Source organism: Artibeus jamaicensis, unplaced genomic scaffold, assembly GCF_021234435.1.
Source record: "Artibeus jamaicensis isolate MK-2021 breed Jamaican fruit bat unplaced genomic scaffold, CSHL_Jam_final contig_559, whole genome shotgun sequence".
In the NCBI taxonomy this organism is placed as follows: domain Eukaryota; kingdom Metazoa; phylum Chordata; class Mammalia; order Chiroptera; family Phyllostomidae; genus Artibeus; species Artibeus jamaicensis.
The window spans coordinates 570,412-593,363 of record NW_026521887.1 but is presented as its reverse complement, the minus strand read 5'-3'; the positions used below and the strand labels follow the sequence as shown (position 1 = coordinate 593,363).

Below are 22,952 nucleotides of genomic sequence, written 5' to 3'. Positions count from 1 at the left end.
TTCCTGATTTTGTCTAGCATTTGTAAACGCATAATTTACCATGACCAATTAGTGTCTCAAAGACACTAATTGACACCAGGGTCACAGTGGCAGACACCAAGTTCATTTCTCTGTAAATACATAGATAAGCTACATTTCCCGGCCTCCACTGTGGTTAGGAATAATCACATGACTGAGATCTAGCCAATGGAATAGGAGGCATAGTGATGTGAGCCAGTTTATAGCTTGACCCATACAAACCTCCCTTTGCCTAGGAATATTCCATGCCCTTTCTCATCCAAAAGCTGATACAGAATGTTCCAAGACCCAAGAAGATGCAAAGTACAGTCATGACCACATGGGAGGTCACTCACTGATCAGAAACAATAATTTTGGCCTTAATGTGAGTAATATACTTCTTTTTGTGTCAGCCACTGGTATTTGTGGTCTGCCTGTTATATCATCTTGGGTAACACTATCACCCTTCATCATTTATTTGGCTTAGCCAAACATCATTTTGCTGTTGCTGCTGAACATCATTACTTATAGTACTTAACTAAGTTTAGCCTCCATTAGCCATCTGCATTCCTTATGATAACAAAAATTGTGCACATTTATATCTTCTGATGATAGAATTATTATATTATTCATCATATAACAATTATTAATTATGTTGATAATTATTCTAGTAATAATAGAACAATTATTATTATTATTATCACACATCATTACACAAAATAGTGATCAATGGTGCTCCCACCAAGTATATATGTATATAAAACCAGAGCTTGTAACTCTTAATAACTGGTCTCTCAGAAATTTCTCAGATTCAACGGACTTAAATTTCCTCAAAGACAAAGTTAATCCCCTATAACAAGTTAAGCACCCTGAGTAATATTTTAATATTTTTATAAACTTTTGGTACATTTAGTGATTATAAAGAATTGTTCCTCTTATCTCTAGTTCTCAACTGGGTTACTCTAAATGGTAACCAAATTTTGGAGGAAGTCTCAAGGTTGATGACAGAGAAAATGCTTTCCCCCATGCATTAAATTCCATGGCCAATGAAGTTGCTAAACTACACCCCTTTCCTAATTATAGCTATTTTTTAAAACCTATTTGGATTGGGTTAATAGTTTTTTAATCAAATTTTATAAAATGGTTGTCTTCATTTTATTTAATTATAATTAACACCATAACATACAGATTGTGGTTGTTTCCAAAAAATGTATCTTGAGAAATTAATAACTTAACTGATGAACTGCTACAAAACAATGCTAATTAAGATATTAGCTAATCAGATGAGTTGGGGAAAGACTTTATTCAGAGCTCTGTTGCTAGTTCAATGTCAACTCTCAAGTCTCACACCACATTGCAGGGTGTTTTTCTCTATCTTGTATATTTTGCATTTGAAAACACAGACATGAACAAAAGTATGAACACCATTCCTTATACCATTCAACACAAATGCTCTTTCTTCTTTTTGTGTCCTTCTTATCCTTTTGATCCAGAAAAAGCTCCACAGTCCAATATAAATTTCTTGACTATAATGCCTTGAAATGAGTCATGCCTCCTCTATATTCCAATAAAAGTGATATATATATTATACACACACACATATATATACATATATACACACACATTCATTTTTGTGTGTGTATATATATGTATATGTATATATAATTTTTAGTCAATTAATGCTGTTCTGCTTTGTGACATTTTTGCTTCCATGTTCTAGTTAAGCATTTATTTATTTAACTCTATGTATTTGTCCTGTTGCTCAGTTTGAAGGAATGCTTCTTGCTGGAGCAGGTCATACTTTGTGATTATAAGTCCTGTCAAACACATCACAGCACCTTCTACTTTGTAATCTCTTAAAGCACATGTGTTCATTGATTAACAGACAAGGAAAACTTCTTGGAAGGCAATGTAATTACTACCTAAGAAGATCAGACTGAATTCAGTGTATTTGAATTTGCATCTAACTCTACCACTAGCCAAGTGAGTTTGGACTTTAAAGATGAATTTAAGCATCTATGAAATGAAGCCAAAAGTACTTCACTGGTTAAAAGAATCTATTAGAATAATAACATGTGAAAATGCTTCAAGAATATAAAACAATATCATGAGGGTAACTTTTAGAGCTGGGCCTTGGAAACTTCAGGAGATTCTATATTTAGGCATTTGAAACAGGACTGTTGCACAGAAGATAAATGGAATTATAGAGTATGTTTGGGTACATGTGATTGTGCTGACATATAGTTTATGTGAGAATGGATGGTGATGAAGCTGAAATAGTGTGGCCAGAAATATAGAATTTTATGTAACTTGCTAAGTTTTGTACAATTGATTATTTAGGTGAGTGCAAAAGAGTGGCATTGAAGATTTTTGAATAAACAAACTATGTGAGCAGATTTATTCTTTGAAAAAAGAAATTTTAGTAGATTAATTTTCCTCAATAATGCCACCTAGTATTTGCAGTCTCCCACATAATCCCAAGAAAAAAATATTTTTTAATTATAATACTCTTACTTCTGTTTCCAATATAATAGGTTTATGTTTTTCCATATAGTTCCTGTTCTTAAACCCCATAACTATAACATGTCATTACCCCATAAGCATACTCTAAGTACATGTTATCAATTTTTGCTACAATCTGCCATTCACTTATACTGGGTCACAGTGTTTTTTTTAAATGAATTGAGGTTAGAGTCCAGAGTCCAGAGGTCATACAAAATCCATATCCTAAAATATCATACATTAATTATATCACATGATGTACTTAGAATTTAAAATTTCTAATTTATAACTTTTCATTAATAGGAAAATGCCCATTTTATTCATAGCTATGAACTTAATATCAGCTGAAAATGCAAATAAATGTCCTGTTAAATTGTACTACGTCTGTTCCAATATAGTATTACTTCTTATAAAAGTAAAGAGCAATAGCTAATTTTTTAAAGAAATCAAAGTATACAGATAAGGTAAAAAATTAAAATCCTGTCTTTCCACTCTCACTGTTGGTTGTCCAGACATAGCTACTCTTGTTTCCAATAGAATGTATGACATATCTTATAAGGGATACTTCCCTTTTATTGAACCCTTAGTCAAAAAAGAAACAAAAAGCCCTGGCTGGTGTAGCTCAGTGGATTAAGCGCGGGCCTGCGAAGCACACGATCGCGGTTCGATTCCCAGTCAGGGCACATGCCCGGGGTTGCAGGTCGGTTCCCTGCAGGCCAGTTCCCAGCAGGGGATGCACAAAAGGCAACCACACATTGATGCTTCTCTCCCTCTCCTTCCCCTCTTCCCCTCTAAAGATAAATAAATAAAATCTTAAAAAAAAAAAAAAGAGCAATTGGATTTAAAAAAAAAAAGAAACAAAAAGCAAAAATGAACTTAATTGGGCTGCTGTAGGAATGCTTATCTCTAAAGTAAGAAGGCTCGGTTCTTTTTGCCTAAAGCAGGAATGCTGCTTTTATTTTCAGATTATTTTCTTGATTTTTTAGAAGTATAGAAATATACAATTTGTTAACTAAAGGCTTTTTTGAATCACATGTTATTTTATGCCATATTTTTTGATGTATTTAGATAAACTTTGTTTTTACAAACTGTGATTTTTTACTTTCATTTTTTAACGTTTTTTTTCTCCAACATCTTGTTAGCATGGAGTGGAAATAGGATTTGCATTTGAAACACTAATACTATTCAATTGAGACACTTCCTTCTTTTAATTTCTATAAATGTCAATAAATGCCTCTTTTCACCTTTGGGTAAATAGTCAATAGAAAAATCAATTCTGTGAAAGTGAACAGCAACATGATTTTACATATTAATTATTTAGCAAAAGCTATTTTTATCATAGAAGAGAAAGACTTAAGGTAAAAACCAGGAGCAAATTATTAATCTTCATATTTTATTATTATTCATAGAAATGCATATCTACAGGAAGTGAATAAAATTTATCCTATTTTTAATTAGTTCATCTCATAAAATGTATTAATGACAATAAAATACCATTAGTAAATAGATATATAACTAAAAAACTTCATTAAGGCTTTATATTATACTATATTTTTTTCTAGGTTGTGGGAGATTTAGTGGTTTTTTAACCCCTGGAAGTAAATGAACTAAATACAACATCCCACTTTATATATAAAACTTGCATGAACTCAATCTTTAGATCCCTTAATCAAACTCTTCATACCTAGTTAATTTCTCCTGGGCATTAGAAAATACAAATACTTTACAAATCTGGGTGGAAAAATAGAAACGAGATTCACATCTTGAATTTCTCAATATCAAATTAGCAGTATTTTCTGAATAACTAAATAAAAGCGTTGTTTCAACCCCCATACTGAGTTGTTGAGGTTGTAATTGCTAGTGTCTTAAGTAGCATAATTTCCAAGGATTACTGTTTCAATGAAGGAGTATTCTTGATTAAAAAGATACTGAAGGTCAAAGATTTTATTCAAGGATGAATATTCTTGGCCATAGGGAAATGAGTTTGGACTGGGATTATTTCTGTATCTGCTCACATATGCTCAGAGCTTGAAATGGGGTATTGAGGAATACCTATTTATTGAAGGTAAATGGCGTAGTTCCCTTCTGTTATCCTTCCTTAAACCTTATGACCCAGTGATTCCACTGCTGGAAATTTATCTGAACAACCCCTAAACACTAATTTGAAAGAATATAAGCATCTCTATGTTCAATTGGTTATTTACAATAGCCAAGATTTGGAAGCATCCCAAGTGTCCATCAGTAGATGAGTGGACAAAACATTTATGGTGCATTTGCATATTGGAATACTACTCGGCCATAAAAACGAGAAAATTTACCCTTTGTGACAGCCTGGATGGACCTGAAGAGCATTACGTTAAGTAAAATAAGCTAGTAAGAGAAAGACAAATACCATATGATCTCATTCATTTGTGGAATCTAATGAACAAACTCATAGATAGAAAGCAGGCTCAAAGCCAGAGGGCAGGTGGGAAGGTGGGATGATGAAGGAGTTGAGCAAAAAAGAGAAAGAGAGAGAACTCCTGGACACAGACAATAGTGTAGTTATTGCGGGGGTTGGGGATGGAGGGGATGAATGGAAGTGGAAGAGAGTATTGAGGGATGAATGCTGATTTAAAAAAAGAGTAGAAAAATATGGCCATATGGGTGCAACAAAGGCTCCATTTTAGGTCTAAACTGACAGAGGAGTGTAGATTTAAAATACTGACTACCCCACCCCCTTCCCGCTTAGGTATAGCCCATATAGGGGCCACCTGAGTAATACTGCCTGGCCTCCTGTGGTTATGAAGTGGATCCTTTGTCAATTTCTTTGAGGGATCAGGTCATCCCAGCTCCCAATGAACTGTGATTCAGTGCTTTTTCATAATGAATCACAGTGTATCCTTGTTAAGGTCCCATAAACTTTGGACCTTTCAGATCTCTTTCAAATGTCAAATTTAAAAATAAAAATCACAGAATAATTTACAATTTATTTTTATACTTTCCATCAAAAGATTTTGTTTTCAAAGACTTAAGCTAACAGCCTGTGCCCTCTTCTAGAATCCTGGGTTTTGTACCTGTTATAGAATAGCACCCTCCCCCAGTACTGTAAAAAATAATAATTTAGGGCATTAGGTATCCTAGCATGTTCAGGTTTCTGTAACCAGATGGCTATCAGACAATGAAAAGTTATTTCTCATGGTTCTGGAGGTTTGAAGTCTAAAATCAGGAGGCAACATTGGAGCTGTTTCCAGGTTACAGACCTGTCACTCTACTCTCAAATGGCAGGAGGCAAAGGAGCTCTGCTCCATCTCTGTCTTAAGAACATTAAACCTACTCAGGAGGCCTCTACCCTCATGACTGAATCACTTCTCAGAGGCTCCAGTTCCAAATACTATCACATTGGGCTTTAGGATTCCAACATGAGACATGTTATGTTCCAACATGGGGGGACACAAATATTCAGACCATAGCATAAGAAAAGCTTATTTTATTCCTTAAAGTATTGCATTCTAGCCCTGGCTGGTGTAGCTCAGTGGATTGAGCGCGGGCCTGCGAACCAGACAATCGCGGTTCGATTCCCAGTCAGGGCACATGCCTGGGTTGCAGACCAGTTCCCTGCAGGCCAGTTCCCAGCAGGGGATGCACAAAAGGCAACCATACATTGATGTTTCTCTCCCTCTCTCCTTCCCTTCCCCTCTAAAGATAAATAAATAAAATATTTAAAAAAAAAAAAAAAAAAAAGTATTGCATTCTTTGACCACCCTGAAGTCCATGCTGAGTGTTTCACTCTCTTCAGTGACTCTACTCACAGGCTACTCAAGTCCATCAAGGCTGGATCCAGAGTAAATGATGGGTCTGATATGACCCACACACTGTGAATTCAGAGCATCACAGCATTTTTAACGACTTCCTAAGGCTTTAAAGAACCTTATCTGAATCTGAGATGTAAAGTTTATCTAAAGTGTGGGATTTGTCCAGGGTCAGTCTGGCTTTACTTTGAGGCACTCTCTTTCTCTTTTTGGTCTTGATGGGGGTCAGGTGCCCAATTACCCATAAATTGTAAAAAAAAAAAGTGAAACCACAAGTCTAACAACATACAGGCATACCTCAGAGATATTGTGGGTTTGTTTCAGATCTCTACAACAAAGCAAATAGTGTAATAAAACAAATAAGATAATAAAGCAAGTCATATACTTTTTTTAGTTTCCTGGTGCAAATAAAGTATCTTTATACCATACGATAGTCTATTAAGAGTGCAATAACTTCATGTCTAAAATCAATATACATACCTAAATTAATAAATACTTTCTTGCTGAAAAATACTAACCATAATTTGAGCCTATAAGAAAAACGGCTCCTATAGACTTGCTTAATGCAGGGTTGCCACAAATGCTCCATTTGTAAAAAATACTATATCTGTGGGCAGTAAAATGAGATATGCATGTATTGTGGTAACATCTGTTCCTTCTCTCAAACATGTATTCAGGCATTCATACATTAAGTCCATTTAAACCCTCCATGTAAAGTGAACTGAATCACTGTGTTGGGTAAAGATTAATTTACTCAGTTTGGACTCTAAAGGACACACCTAGTCTTGTCAAGCAGCAATTCATTTTACCCACAGGAAATTCTACACACATTGACCAGTTTTTTTCTCACTTAGATAATATCTATAACCCTTTTTAAATGAAAAAAATCTCTTAAACTCTTGAAATTTCTTAAATTATTTTAATGTTAATTAAATTGTTACATAAAATCTTTTTTAGTTGTCATTACAGCTATAAAATCAAAGCAAATTTTAAGTTCGAGTACAACAAAAACCTACAAAAGCAAGAAATGTGAAATAAACATTTTATATTACGTATGATTTTGTTTAGTTGACAGGAAATTACTGTTGAAAATATGAATATGGTACTGACTCAGACTCCATGAACTTTGGTACATTTCTACCACCCTGTGCCATTGTTGTACCCAAGTCTCTGTCACCTTTTTAATTTTAGAGAGATCAGAAAGGTAAGAGTGAGAGATGGAGAGAAACATCAACTGATTTTCTCCTGCATGCTCCCTCACCAGGGACCAAACTGCAGTCCAAGCATATGCCCTGATTGGGAATCAAAGCCATGACTTTTGGGTCCACAGGATGACACTCAAACCAAATGAGCCACACCAGTCTGGGCTTTGTCATATTTTTTTCTATTTAAACTGCTGAGCAAACCTACACTGTCAGATCACTTAGATTTTTCTTGGAGAAGAATGCCTACTTGCATATGAAATGCATCTATTCCTTTCTTTTTAACTTGAGAGAATATAAATAATATCACTTGTGTTAATCCACTTTTAGATAAAACACAAAGTCAGAAATTAAAATTCCACTGAGTGTTAGCTTAAAAAGTAGGTAGGTATTAAGATGATTCAAAGCACAATTATATTACTTTAAAAATATTATAAAAATAAAAATGCAAAAAATTTTAGATTGTCCCAAGAACTTAAGGACCCCTGAAAACACATAAACAAATCCCAATTTCAAAAACATTTAACTCTTACTTAAATTGCTCACTAAAATCTATGTATACTCTTTTTACCTTATTCCTAAAATTCAAAAAACCTCTAGATTTTTTAATAATTTTCTTCCTGTATATCTTTCTTTAATTTAAAATCATATATATACTTCCAACCAAGATGGAGGCATAGGTAGATACACTTTGCCTCCTCACACAACCAAAAGGACAACAACAATTTTGAAAACAAAAAATAACCAGAACTGCCATAAAATTGAACTGTATGGAAGTCCAACAACCAAAAAAGTCAAAGGAGGAACATTCATCGAGACTGGTGGGAGGGGCAGAGATGGGCAGCTGGATGGAGAGGACTCACAGCAAGGCAGCAGCTGGCAGACTGGGTGAGGCAGTGGCTGTCAGAGCCAGCAGTCCCACTTTCTCGAGTGGATAAACCAGGAGGAACAACGGGGAAGCAAGGCAGACCATGCAACCCAGTGTTCCACCATGGGGAAATAAAACCTCGAAACCCCTGACTGAAAAAACCTGCAGAGGTAGAGGCAGCAGGAGAAACTCCCAGCCTCACAGGAGAGTTTGTTAGAGAGACCCACAGGGTCCTAGAACATACAAAAACCCACCCACCTGGGAATCAGTACCAGAAGAGCCCAATTTGCTTGTAAGTAGCAGAGGAAGTGACTGAAACCTGGCTGAAAGCTCAGCAAGTGGCATTGTTCCCCCTTGGGTTCCCCCCCAACATACTGCACCACAGCACAACCATGTGGGTTGCCCCACCCTGGCAAATACCGAGTGCTCCCCTCCTTACTAGGGGCACCCAGACAAAGAAATATGGGCCAAATGAAAGAACAGATGAAAGCTCCCGAAGAAAATATAACTAAGCAACAAAGGAATAGCCAATCTATCAGATGCACAGTTCAAAACACTGGTAATCAGGATGCTTGCAGAAATGATGGGGTATGGTTGCAAATTAAAGGAAAAAATGAAGGTTATGAAAAGTAAAATTTAAAAAATGTACAATGAACCAACAGTGAGGAGAAGGAAACTGAAACTCAAACCAACAGTTTAGAGTAGAAGGAAGAAATAAGCATTCAACCAGGACAGAATGAAGAAATAAGAATTAAAAAACAAATGTGGGGTGGCTTTGGAACCTCCAGGACAACTTTAAATGTTCCAACATCCCAATCATAGTGGTGCCAGAAGGAGTAGAGGAAGAACAAGAAGTGGAAAACTTATTTGAAAACATAATGAAGAAGAACTTCCTCAATCTGGCAAAGGAAATAGACTTCCAGGAAGGACAGGGAGCTCAGAGAGTCCCCAGAAAGTTGGGCCTAAGGCAGAGCACACACCAAAGCACATCATAATTACATTACCCAAGATTAAAGACAAGGAGTGAATCTTAAAAGCAGCAAGAGAAAAAGAGAGAGTTACCTACAAAGGAGTTCCCATCAGACTATCATCTGATTTCTCAAAACAAACCTTGCAGGCAAGAAGGGGCTGGAAAGAAGTATTCAAAGTCATGAAAGGCAAGGACCTACATCCAAGATTATCCAGCAAAGCTATCACTTAGAATAGAAGGGCAGAGAAAGTGCTTCCCAGATAAGGTCAAGTTAAAGGAATTCATCATCACCAAGCTTTTATTTGATGAAATGTTAAAAGGACTTATCTAAGAAAAAGAAGAAGATAAAGAATATGAAGAGTAAAATGACAACAGACTCACAACTATCAACAACTGAACCTAAAAAGACAAAAACAAACTAAGCAAATAACTAGAACAGGAGCAGATTCACAGAAATAGAGATCACATGGAGGGTTATCAGGAGGGAAGGGCAGAGGGTACAGGAAATAAGAAGCATAAATCATATGTACAAACTAGACAGTGTGAGGTTAAGAATAGTATGGGAAATGGAGAAGCCAAAGAACTTATATGTATAAACTATGGACATGAACTAAGGTGGGGGAATGATGGTGGGAGGGTAGGTACAGGGCAGAGGGGAACTAAAGGGAGAAAAAAAATGGGACAACTGTAATAACATAATCAATAAAATATATTTAAAAATAAAATCATGTGTACATCATAATTATGTTATAGATCCAGTATGTTGCTCAGTATTTTGAGACCTTCATGTTAATCAGGAAGAGAGAGATTATGCTATATTTCTATAGGAACATATTGTGGGAAGTCATTACATTCAACATTTTCTGACTGAGTCCTCAGGATAACTATAATTCAGAATTTTTAGAGATTCTCTTAAGTCATATAGCTAATAATGACATTCATAATAGCAAACATTTATAGAGCACTCACTTTTAAGTAGCTCACATGTGTTACTCATGTAATCTTTATCCATTCTTTTGAGATAGATTATTATCGTGACCCTAATTTACTAAAGTGGAAGCTGATAGATTTGTTCAAGTTTACTCAACCATTAGGTGACAAGTTTAAGATTCCATTCTAGGCACTCTGACTTAGGAGTTCATTCATACTGTTTCTGCTCAACCAACCTCAATGTCTTTGTAGGTTTGTGATTCACTGTTAAAGAATGAAGTTCAATGTCTATGTTAAGTCTTCTGGAAACAACTCTTCCTGCCCCTTTCCATCTGATTAACCATCTCATTTTTCAAAATTTAGATAAAAAGTTACCACCTCTTTGAAGTCTCGGCAGACTGTCCTCCATAGAGTTTCCTTTCCCAGATAAATTATAAAAAGGAAAAAAGTTTTTTAAAAAGTCCCTCTTTTTGACTAACTCCATCTCTATGCCATGGACAACACATTAAGACACTTGTGTGAGTGGCATGTATAAAAGTCCCATTAAAAGCAGGGTATATACCCAAAGGTTTGGGTGTGTTGAACTCTTTTTACTTTCCCAGCTACAACACTTGCCTTCTGTTTCTGAAAGATGATTTTGTGTGCAAACATTATTATTTAAAACATGCCAGAAAACAAATAAGTGACTAGCTATCTGAAGTGGTGACATGGAGTTGTAATATACTTTTTAACGCCGTGGAAAACAAGATTTAAGTTAAAACACACCACACACCAATATGGCATCCTTATCCTACCAACAAATACAGATAAACGGACCTGATGAGAGACCAGCTGACTCGGAGCCTGCATTGCCAGCACCACCCCTAATCTCCAGAGTCATTTCTTCTCTTTCTGAAAAGAAATGCTTTCTTTTCAATATCAAAACTAAAATTCTTATTAATGATAATATTTTTGTGAAATATAAAATACTGGTAAGGGAAGCTGTGAGGTTTTTTGTTATTAGTAATAGATTATAAAATGTAAAGAATGGAGAAACACTGATTTAGATTTTTTACAGTGCTGAATAATATTATAGTTACTTGTTGCTAATATTCATAGTTGCATTTGCTTGATATTCTAAAATATTAGAGCTTTTGGCTGTGACAAGTATGATTCTTATGCCTCAAAATCTAATAAATTTAAGAATTCTAACCAAAGCAAACTAAACATTAGTCAGAGCTCATCTTATCTTCTGTTTATTGTCTCACGGATGATAAGTTAAAATGCTCTCTGAACCTCACTGTGTTGAAAATAGTGACCTGTCATACATCCTTAAATAGAATTTTATTTTCATTTAAGACATAACCTGTGAAGATCCTGTTTTTTGTTTTTTAAATGAAGATCAATAATGTTAATATTTTAACATCTCAATTATGCCATTCTGACAACTATCTTTATATACCTATTAAATTTTACTCAATACCTATTAATCTCCATAATAGAAAATGAAGTTTTGTGGCATCTCTCAATGAAAGAGTTTATTCTGAGCATTAGTTGATTATTGCAAACATCAGTCAAATTTTTGCTTATCAAGGAAGCATAAAGAGCTATTAGTTGTTGACTCAAAGACAGTATTCTTCTGTACTCACTACATTATTCAAGACATCAATACCCTCATTAAGAAAGTGCTTTCTAATGGTCTGTACATATAAGTTTCACCTTTTATAATGTACTTGGGAATTCAGATTTTTTTAATAAACATTGAGAAGCTTTGAAAGGGTAGAGAGCAATTTTTTCCAGTGAAGCAATGACTTAGGGGTTTGGGACATTGTATGTCAAAAATCACTCCCCATAAGCCTCATTCAAATCAGTATCCACTGAAAGTCACTCTTGCAGATTGATTCAGCTTCTGTGGAGTGACTGAATCTGTAAATCTCTTCCTGCTATTAAGGACTTAGCAGAGGGTCTCACATAGTATATGTTTTTGGTTATTATGCAAAGCTACTAGAAGAATTGTGGATTGAGAAGAAATGTAAAATGGATGCATTTCGCAATTGGTATGAGGACAGTGTATGTTCACATCAGCATGAAGATAAATCCAGCACATGAAATCAGGCCATGGAAGGGCAAAGCTAACTGTTAGGTGAAGATCTGGGTTCTGTTTGCCTAGTTTTTATGCTTTACTCTATTTTGTTAAGAGTCCACTCCACTTTTATATTCTTTATGTACCTTTCTTTCTTTTAGGTTAATCAAATACTTATTTCACATTTCCTTTATATTAAATTATTTACTGTACCTTCACTGTTCTTGTAGTTTCACTAGAGAATAAAATGTGTACCTTATTCCATCATAACAGATTTTATTACTTTTACTATTTTCCTAATACTGCTAGAACTCCAGAACCTCTAAACTTCATGAAACCTCTCCTGGCTTTGGAAGTTATTGGCGGCATTCATTCTTATTTTATATTCAATTTCAAGTCTATAAAGCATACAAATGTATAGCTTATATTTACCCATGTATTTAGTTCCACTGTTCTTTTCTCTTAAATTTCTATTTTTCCATCTGATAACATTTTCTTTCACCTTAAAAAGCACACATATACACAAGACTTTTGATGTTAAATTATTTCATTTTTATTTGCCAGAAGCATTTCTATTTCACTTTCATAATTAAGGGACTTTTTAGTGCAGAATTCTAGGTTGAATTACTTCCTTTCAGTACTTTAACCTGTGATTTGTTGTTTTTCTGGCCTCCAATTATACTCTGTAGAAGTCTGCATTCACTCTCATTGTCATTTTTTTAAGGTAACATGTCTTTTCCTCCGGATTTTTTAAGTACTTGTTTTTGTCTTTGGTGTTTTTAATATGATATATCTTATGTTTTCTTATTGTTGGTGATGGTGTGTGTGTTTATTTTTGTGTGATTTGCTGAGCTAATTAAATGTGTGTATTGACGCTATTCACGAGTCTTGGAAACATCTGTTTGACAATTGCTTTGCCACATTCCTTGTATTTCTTCTACTTCAGATACTCCTGTTATGTTCATGTCCATTCTGCTATTTCCTACATTTATCCATTGTTTTCTCTGTTATTTTAAATATTTAACCATAGGTATTTCAGTTTTTACCTGCTAACTCTATATGCAGTTCATCTCTGAATCTGTTTTATAGTTTGAATTTTGGTAAATTTTCTTGTCTCGTCACATGTACAGTAATTTCTGATTGCATGGGAAACATTGTATATAAACAAACTATGGATGCTATAGATGATGTTTTCTACATAAAAGGCAAGGATACATCACCCTTTGTTAGGAAGCAAAGGCAAGGGATGATCACATCAATCCAATCACAAATGGAGCTTCATTGGAGAACCAGTCTACCTCTGGTTCTCCTCTAATCCTCAGACTGCACCTTCTCATGTTTTGAGTGAGAACCTGTAAGGTCCCTTAGCACTGAAACAGTACAGGAGCGCCAGCTCTGTATTTGAGAGCCCCATACTCCAGCCATGTGCCCCACTCAGTTTTAAAGCCTGAAAATCTTTAAGACGAAACTAGTCAGGTGCTTGAGGCTATCCTCTCCCCTGTTAAAATATTGCTTCTGAAAACATCTGTGTCATTGTAGGACATCTCACTCTACTTTTTATAAGCTTTTGATCCAAGGCATCACTGACTCATATAGTTGAATAACTTAACAAATATCTCTTGGGGAAAATGACCATGAATCTGAGGATCCTCAAGTTTCCAATTGGTGTCTCAAGTCCCACACACCTGCAAAATATTGTACAGTTTTCTTTTTCTTCTAGAATGGGCTCTCTAGACTTACAGAAGTACAGAATTGGTAGGTGCACACCCCCTCCCCGCAAAAAAAAGCAGCTGATAATTATTCATTTGCTCAGAAGGATTCTCTCCATCCAGAATTTTGGTTCCTCTAGTTCTCGGTTTTTCCAGAGCTTTGTGATATTTTAAAAATATGATTTTTGTAATTTATTCCTTTCTTATTTTACAATGTGGGAGCAGTATCCTGCCATGACCTACAAAATCTTATGCAGAAGTAGAAGTTCTTTGTTTTGTTTTCTAAATAGATCAATATGAACTTCTATTACTTAAGGAAGATGATATTTCAAGGGAGTTTTGGGAAAATAATCAGCTGAGATGGTAGCCATACCCCTCTATCAATTAAATATTCTCTCATAAAAATAAATCCAATGCCAGCATTTTTGAGAGATTGCTATTATGTACTGAATGTGTGCCAAGGAACATATATATACAGATATTTAATATTCATAGAGTAAATGAGACTGAAGCTAAATGTAATTGCCACATGATATACAAGTGGAGAAAAGAGGGGAATGGAGGGAACATTCAGATTTCACTCAAATTCCACTTAGAAAAAGAAGGGAAAAGGAAGGTGGTATAGAACCCCTGATCTTTACTATCCTGGAAATAATTGCTAAATAAATGATAAGCACTATAGAGTAATAGCTAAGAAGGCAGACTCTGTAGCCAGCCTGCATGATTCCAGTATTGTATGTGATTTTGAAAAAACTACTTAACCTCTCTATGCTTCAATTTCCTCATCACAAAATGCTAGCACTGCATTATAGAGTTTTTAGAAGGACTACATGAGTTAACATTTGTAAGGTACTTAGAAAAGTACTCGGTACCTACTTAGTACTGTAAAGTGTTTATTGAATAAATAATTTTTATGCATGCCCTCCACCCTACTTTCTTGGCTCACTTCCCTGACAATAGAATCTTCACGATGGGTGAATATTTCATTTCCAGGTCATTCTGGTGCAGTCCTGGGCACTAGAGAAAAATGAATGCCCTTTTAAGTGGAGCCTGCTGCTTTAGCAGCCTGTTTTCTATAGATAACCTGCCGGTTGCTTTAGGAATTGGATGATCATGGTCCTGTTTTCCACACTAAGGTTTTTATTTTTTTTTACTCATTGTTTGTAAATTCAGTTTGGGGAAACTCCTGCTAAAAACTGGCTCCAGAAATCTACTTATGCATGCTGTATATGGGTTTGACCTCCTAGTTTCTGTGTTTTAACACCATGTCTGAACGTTCTATCCAACAGCTTGACTCTAGGCTTTAAATTCTTCTTGGGGAAGATAATAGGTATGTGTTGTGTTGGTGTTAGAATTGTCCTGAACACTGATTATCTGTGCTTCTTCCAAGTACCTGTTGTCACATAAGCAGAAACCCCTGTGTCCTTCTCTGTTTTTATTCTTTTTATCTAGATGAAGAGAATGAAAGTCAAAGCAACAGGTACTCTGGAGGTGGAGTGAGCCATCTCATTTCATATGAATTTCCACAATATTTCTATCCTCCTTTACTGTCCTCATCTAGAACCTCATTTTTTAAAACTAGCACACGAACTTTAGAATTGACAGAAAAAAAATGGTTTCTGCAATGCCCAGCCATTACAGATTACTGGCTGCAGGCAGGAGGGGAAGCCCATGACAGTCAGTGTAGCCTGGTTGTCTTCAAGTGTCCCAGCTGCGGTCATGAGGCAAGTACAGTCTCTGGGCAGCCCTCTTCAGGTGCTCTAAGAAAAGTGGCTGATGCAATCGAATGTTTTGATGCTGTCCTGTAAAGGCCCCTAAAATTCTCATCTCTGCAGTCTCAGGGTCTGAGAGCACACTGCTGCTAGTTTAGATCACAGCTTTGACTCAATGTCACAAAGTGGCCCATGCACGGACACACCAGTGGGCTGGCAGGTGATCTCAAGCACAACTACCCGACTCCACTGAGCTCATCTGATATTTTAGTGGCTGTTTCTCGTCATACCTAACTCTTGGAAACAGTTTCTATATTAGTGTGGTTGTCTCTTAACACTGACTGTAAGTGAGCCGTCTTGAGTAGAGGGTCGCACATTGGGTCAGTGCATGGTGGTCAGAGTGGTGTCACATTACCTTAGAAGATGATGATAAGTAACTGTGCATAGATGAAGTGGATCCTAGAATGGGGAGAACCTTGCAAAAATCCAAAAACATCAGACAGAATTACAATTGTAGTAAGTTAAATGAAGAGAAAGTACAAGATGTTATAAGAATATAAATAGTAATAGAGGACAAAGGGAAAATAGACATTTAAGTATGACTGGTATCACCTGGAGGTATATCACATGTTAACCAGTGTACCTATTCTAAATGTTCCACTGATTTGTTTTTTGTTTCATTCGCCTTAATTCAGCAGCTCACAGCTGACCCACTTGAATGCCAGTTACTGAGTGCCTGGAGGTTTTACGGGGAACAAATGATGTCTCCCTTGACCCCAGTCCAGCCCCTTGACATCCAGATGTTGCTATTATACATGTTGTGCTGCTCACTAACAATACATATTTGTTGTTACTCTTTTTCTCCCCTCTTTCCTCCCACAGGTAATCCATCAACTGAGGCTCTCAGAGAATGAAAGTGTGGCCCTGCAGGAACTCCTAGACTGGAGACGAAAGCTCTGTGAGGAAAGAGAAGACTGGCAGCAAATCCTGCAGCATTCAGAGCCCAGAGGGCCTCCCCCACCTCCTTGCAAAAAGCCCACTCTCCTGAAGAAGCCAGAAGGGGCCTCCTGCAGCAGGCTGCCTTCTGAGTTCTGGGACACGACCATCTGATATAGTCCAAACTACAGACTCAGAATAAAACTGCCTAGTGATTCCAGGTTGCATCAACAGAAGGCTCTGCCTCTGATACACACTGGGTGCTCTCTCCACACATTTACACAGAAAAGCACAGCACAGAGAGGTTAAATACCCGGCATTCCCTGGATGTGTATATGTGAGTGTGTGTGCGTGTTTTCTTACCCATTCTGTGTGGATACACTCTGATTTTCAGGCTTCATGATTATAGGGCCATGCTACCTCTATGTAGCAAGAAAAAAAGCTATAAAATGTGTGGATGAGGTGGGAGAGGGAAGAGTGGTGGAGGAGAGGAGGGATCCATGCACACTATACATTTGTTTTTATAGTCTGACCACATGTTCCTTGAACTTTAATTATTTTACCATAATGTACTCTGCAGGACATGTCTTTTATTTCTTTGTAGGTGTTTGTGTTTTATTGGAATTAGAAACCTGAAAATTATTTACATGTTTCTCACTGTATTTTATAACTTTATGCAATTGGTGGTGCTCCCTTTCTTCAAAATACATATTTTTAAAAATTGTTTCTAGAATTTTTTCTTTCACATGCCATTTGTTAACCTAAAATACCTAAGAATCTCAGAACTATGTTGTTGTTTTAGCTTCACCATACATATATATGGAACAAGTCCCATGTTTTATATTTTGTTCATTGATTAGAAGGCAGTTCTTTCTTATGCGCTGTATTTCTGGATATGTGTGTTGTGAGCTTTTTAATTAAACCTCATCTGCTGACTTAAGTATAAGTTACAGGAAATTTTGTGTCATTCAGCATGTATGGCTTCAAATTCATAGCTGTTGGGATGAAAGGGTCATATTCATTTAAGGTCTACACCATACAAATAAGCACTGGTTTGAGCAGTAATGCCACATCACAAGACAATTGTCCTCTCAAGCTCCACTGCATGGCTCACCTGCTATATATTCTCAACCCTCCTGTAATGCAACTGCATTGTTTGTTGATGTGCTTCTGTGGGCTGTCAGAAAGTTCTGAGTGGTGCCATTAGACCATCATGTCTTGCTACTCAAAACTTTTTATTCATACCAGCCTTTGAAAAGTGACTGTGCCAATAAAAGGGTACAACTATGTTCTTCCGTGGCTTTATTTATTTGCTGTTGTTGTTATCTTCCAAAAATGCTTCTGTTTTCTGGTCAGAGCTACAGGGGCATTTAAACAATCTCATTTACCCAAACTCCTTTCACATGTGTTCCTACAACACTTCAGGCCCTGGTGGTTTGTTTTAAAATAAAGTTTTATGATTATTTATATATATAATTACTATGTAGGAATGTGCCTGTTTTAGGACTATATCTGCATTATTTAGGAGTAATAATAGACAAACAGACCAGGAGACAGCAGTTTGTTGATACTCATGAGTTCAACACCATCCCAGGGGGAGCTATGTGAAGAAGCACCTGGATCAGTCAGGAGGGAATGAGGGAACTAGTGAGTTGCATCTTTCTTTGTGGTTGATTTCATGGGGAGGAATGGGTGAGGCAGTTCCTGGCCCTGAGCATGAGTATGGCCTAGAGTAGGAGAAACCAATAAAAGATGTGGTTGAGGTGTAGGCTCTGAATTGATTGGTTGGAGTTGTTTACTTTCTCTAGGACTTGGGTAGCCCTGGGAGGGGCAATTCCTCCAGGATCGGCAAGGCTCAGATGTCAAAGCATCAGATTACAGAATTAACTAACAATCTGTGTGAAGGACCAACAGACGCAGACAACTGTGTGGAGACTGAATATGGAAGTAAGGGGTAGGCTGGGCAGAGAAGGGCAAAGGGGGAAAATTGGGACAACTGTAATAGCACAAACAAACATTTTTAAAATTTTAAAAAAGGAATACAGAAAATAAAAGACAGAGTTAGTATAGGGTTAATGGGCAAATTATTGTACTATCCAGGAATCACAGAAATGTGTTCTGCTCAACCTCCAGCCAACAACCAAGCCCCATGCTGTGCCTCTTCCTCTTCTATCTCCCCGATATCTGACTTCCTAACCTCAGCCACTAAGCAACAGAAGAAGCCAACTTTCCTTAATATACACAACTTCCTTGGCCATGCCTTGCACATTGTAGGCACTTAATAACCTTGGTTAAATTAAAAGTTTGAATTGCATGTGCCCCTCCTCCAACACACACACAGTTTCTTTAGACCTGAATGAACTGCTCAGGCATTACACCTTGTGAAAACTTGTTTCAATGTGCACTGAGCACTTGCTGTGACTGTTTTGGGTGCTTTGCAATATTATTTCTAATACTGGCATATGGCTCCATGGTAATTATTATGATGTGTAAATTATCCTGAAATTAAGCTCAGAGCTTTAAGTAGGCTGTCAGAATGTAAACCTTCATCATTATGGTTCCAAAGTTCATAATGTTATAACTTGATATACAGAAGTTTTCTACTTATTATATAGAAGTATATCTTTAAAAAATCAAACTAAATGACATTTTAGGGGTTACATTATTATGTGAAACTGACAGAAGTTTATTACAGATAAAGCTTACATGAAGTAAGCAGTCCCAGGCACTTGTGCATCCAAAGGACACCCTTTCTATTCCTAATATGGTCAAAAGCTATAACTGACAATCGTCTACTAGAGGTACCATGAGTAGCATGAAATAGTAAGTATTTAATCTGCCTAGTAAGCACTTGAATCCTCTAAAATTTGTTGATCTTCTAGAGCTAGAGGGAAAGCCCCTTGAAGATTTTCTAAAACACAATCTTTTAAGTCAATAAGGCCTTTTGGGTTTAGTTGTTTGTTTTCTCCACAGTGGAGTGAAATTTCAGGTATACATTAACCACTACTTTAGAACCATCTGATTGTACCTGTTCTACTTACATGACAGAAAAATCATCAGAGACTCAAAAGCATTAATATTAATGTTACCGAACAAGAGGAGGTCCGAGGGAGGGGCAATACAATATTTGGCCCACTTAGGGATGCCCAAAACTGCTATACAACGGGGCCCCTCCCGAAAAAAAACCAAAATATTAAAATCTACTGGGCCCTTCTGTCCGCCGCCAATTGGAAAGACATCTCTTAATGCCAGAGATTTGTGAAAAGGAAACAAAATGTTTATTTAATGCTATTCAGGCCTAATGCCACCACTAAAATATCAAAGTCCTTTATGTATACACCTACACCCACACAGCGCTCCCTTCTCCCACTGTCCCAACTCCGGGTACCGTAAATCAGGAAAAGAGCACACGTCTGTGTTGCAGGCCGCTGGCACCGTCAGCTGTGTCACTGTGCAGGATCTCGAGTTAATCCAAAGTACTGTGGTACCCTCTCATGGTCCACTGGCAAGAGTCCTTTGTACCCAGTTCCAGTCAAAGTCTCTCTTGCTTTTTCAGGCCTCGCAGCCAAAGGGGGCACCCCAAAGCCGCGTGGGCCTCTTCTACCAAAGCTGCAGGAGTCCGCACTCCACCAAGAGCATGTGGCTCTCTTCTTCACCTGGCTGCAGGGATCTCCATTCTAGCAAAGCTGCCTGGTTTTTCCCTTTCACCTGGGAAAGAGGGGGTCCGCACCCTGCCAAAACCACGTGGCTCCCTCTTTCACCTCACCAACAGGGGGGTCCTCACTCTGCTGAAACCGCGTGGCTCTCTCTCATCTGGCCAAGCGGGGGCCCTTCATGTCCTGGAGCCAGTCTTTTTCAAGCTCTCACACAGGCCTTCTCACTCAGGAGCGCAGCCCCTAGTTACATTCTGAGTCCAAGCCCTTCTCACTCCGGAGAGCAGCCCTTAGTTACATTCTGAGTCTCTGCTAGTTCCTTCTCTCTGGCCCCCAAACTTGGCCACTGCTATTTAACATATCTATGAAACCAGTTAAAGGTTATAGATATGTTAAATAACCATTCCTCCAGAGGTTAGCTCCAAAACTGTTGCTATGCAAAATAGCTCTCAATGGCCTGGCTCCATTCATCCCTTCCCCCGGGGGGGGGGGGGGCGGTGAGGACATCTTATATGTCTCTCCAATATTTCTATACACTTTGAATTCTGGACACCTTTCTAAATCTTTTTTTGGGGGCCCCCCTGGCTGCACCCTGTATCATTAATAGTCACAATAACTTGAGAAAAAAATCCAAGTCTGTGTGTGTATTAAAAGTATACACTGAATGGCTCTCTACTAATTACAACACTGTCATGAAAATAAGCAAAGGTACTATTTCTGGATAATAAAGCACTGAATGCTATTTCACATAAGCGAGATTTCAACAATTATGTATATATGAAATATATTTAATGATGGTATTTAATTGATATTAGACCATACGGTATGAATTATGGTATATTATTAGGCCTCAGACCTTGTGTTTAGCAATATAATTGGTATGAATTATTACCCTATGTTTAAACACTACTCAATTGCTTTTTTTAAAAAAATGTTTTATGAGGAGTCTCTAAAAACTATCAAAATGTTTATAGTGGGTTAAAATGATTTAAAATGTATTTTCTAGGATGGAAAAATATACCACTACTCTTCTTAAATAGTGGTATCTAATTTAGTAGAATTATGCTTACATAAATCTACCCAATAAAAACAACAACCAATTAAAATCTTGGATTTGCAAATGAACTTTGCATATAAACATTAAGCAACTTGGACAAAAACTATATTATGAGTTCCATAATCTAGAAGAATGCATAAATTTCTGTCAAAATTGTCACGCTGTCAATTTCCAGCCAAATATCAAACTCAACTCATACCACAGTAAAGGTCATGAGGTTATTTGAGAATGGGATATATTTCATCCCTGGCTATTCATCTGCACTGCTAATTTATTTTCTAACTTGTATATGTAAACCTTTAGTTAGAAGTTAATAGGATTTATTTTCATTTTCATTAGGAAATTTTTTAACAAAAACATTTCTAAATTAGCTGAGAAAAAAAACCCTGACTGTTTCTAGTAAAAATTTAATGTAATTTCATTACATTTTTCAAACTATAGTTAGCCACACATAAAAATCACTATAATGAAGATGAAAGCAATTATATTTCTATTTACTGTGCAATGCTAAATTCTCTACCATGCTCATATTTTACCAAAATATCACTGTTGTTTAAAATTAAAACTATATAATCTACTTACACATTACTTCTTTTACATCTTATTCATAAACAATGACTTTAATAAATAAATTCCACTACAATGTTCTACCCATGTAAGTGACAAAGATACTTGTATAGCAAAGGGTTGTAACATGCTGAGTTACAGACTGAAAAGGATTATCTTTGTAGTTTTTACTTTACCTAAGTACTGCAGACCCCTGGGATGTTCCATTATTATGGTTTCAATAAGTTTCTCTAAAATCCAGGGTGCTTTGTAAAACTTTAAAGGTGACTTTTTCAAAGAGTCTTATTAAATGCCTATAATATATCTCTATCACCTGTTCTTATTTCTAAGATCACTTTTCAGATTAAGAAATATCTAAACCTAAAATATTGTTTTTGCTTGCTTTGACAACACCATATAATATGGAATTTAATTAGTTTAACATATTACAGTGGCAGAAGAAAATCTTGATGTCTTCTTATAAGAAAATTAATATTAAAGGTGAATATGTGCATTTATTTCAATTGTTGTTTTAGAACAGAAATGCATTGAATGTGTCTTTTATTTCCTTTGAATTAGTCATCCACAGACATTTTGGCATATCTGCTAGCTTGCCTTTTCCTATAGCCCCAGGGAACATGTGCTGCTTCAAAGGAAGGCTTCGAGCTTACCCAGATGACATTTTCCTGATGTCACCACTTAGTTTCTAAAGTCTAAAGAAAATGAAAGAGAATGAAACTATTGATAAATTCCAAGGGTGAGATCAAAGCTTTAAAGAAAAATGGAATAAAACCAAATTCAATCTGAGGTTTTGATCTTTTAAGATTTCAGCAAACAAAGGGGCTGGAGGTCCGTGATCTAAAACAATTGGTTGAAAAGTGTATAAATTCTGTCACATTCTGAACAAAGGTTTTCTCTCTGAACCTATTTTTGGGGATCTATTAAATTGAATTCAATCAACTGGGCCTTGTAACAGAAAGAGCAGGTCCACCTAATAAAGTCTTTTATTGTTCATTA

The 22,952-nt window shown here is 36.5% G+C and overlaps 1 protein-coding gene across 1 annotated transcript in view; it reads left to right on the top strand.

The window, feature by feature from the left end:
- The window catches only part of MYO16 (myosin XVI), a 660,093-nt gene extending 642,172 nt beyond the window's left edge, over positions 1 to 17,921 (top strand). Inside the window, exon 35 of the mRNA XM_053670348.1 lies at positions 16,626 to 17,921. Coding sequence (XP_053526323.1) covers positions 16,626 to 16,853 — 228 coding nt within the window. The 3' untranslated portion in view covers positions 16,854 to 17,921. The remainder of the gene's footprint in view (positions 1 to 16,625) is intronic.
- The last annotated feature ends 5,031 nt before the right edge of the window (positions 17,922 to 22,952 follow it).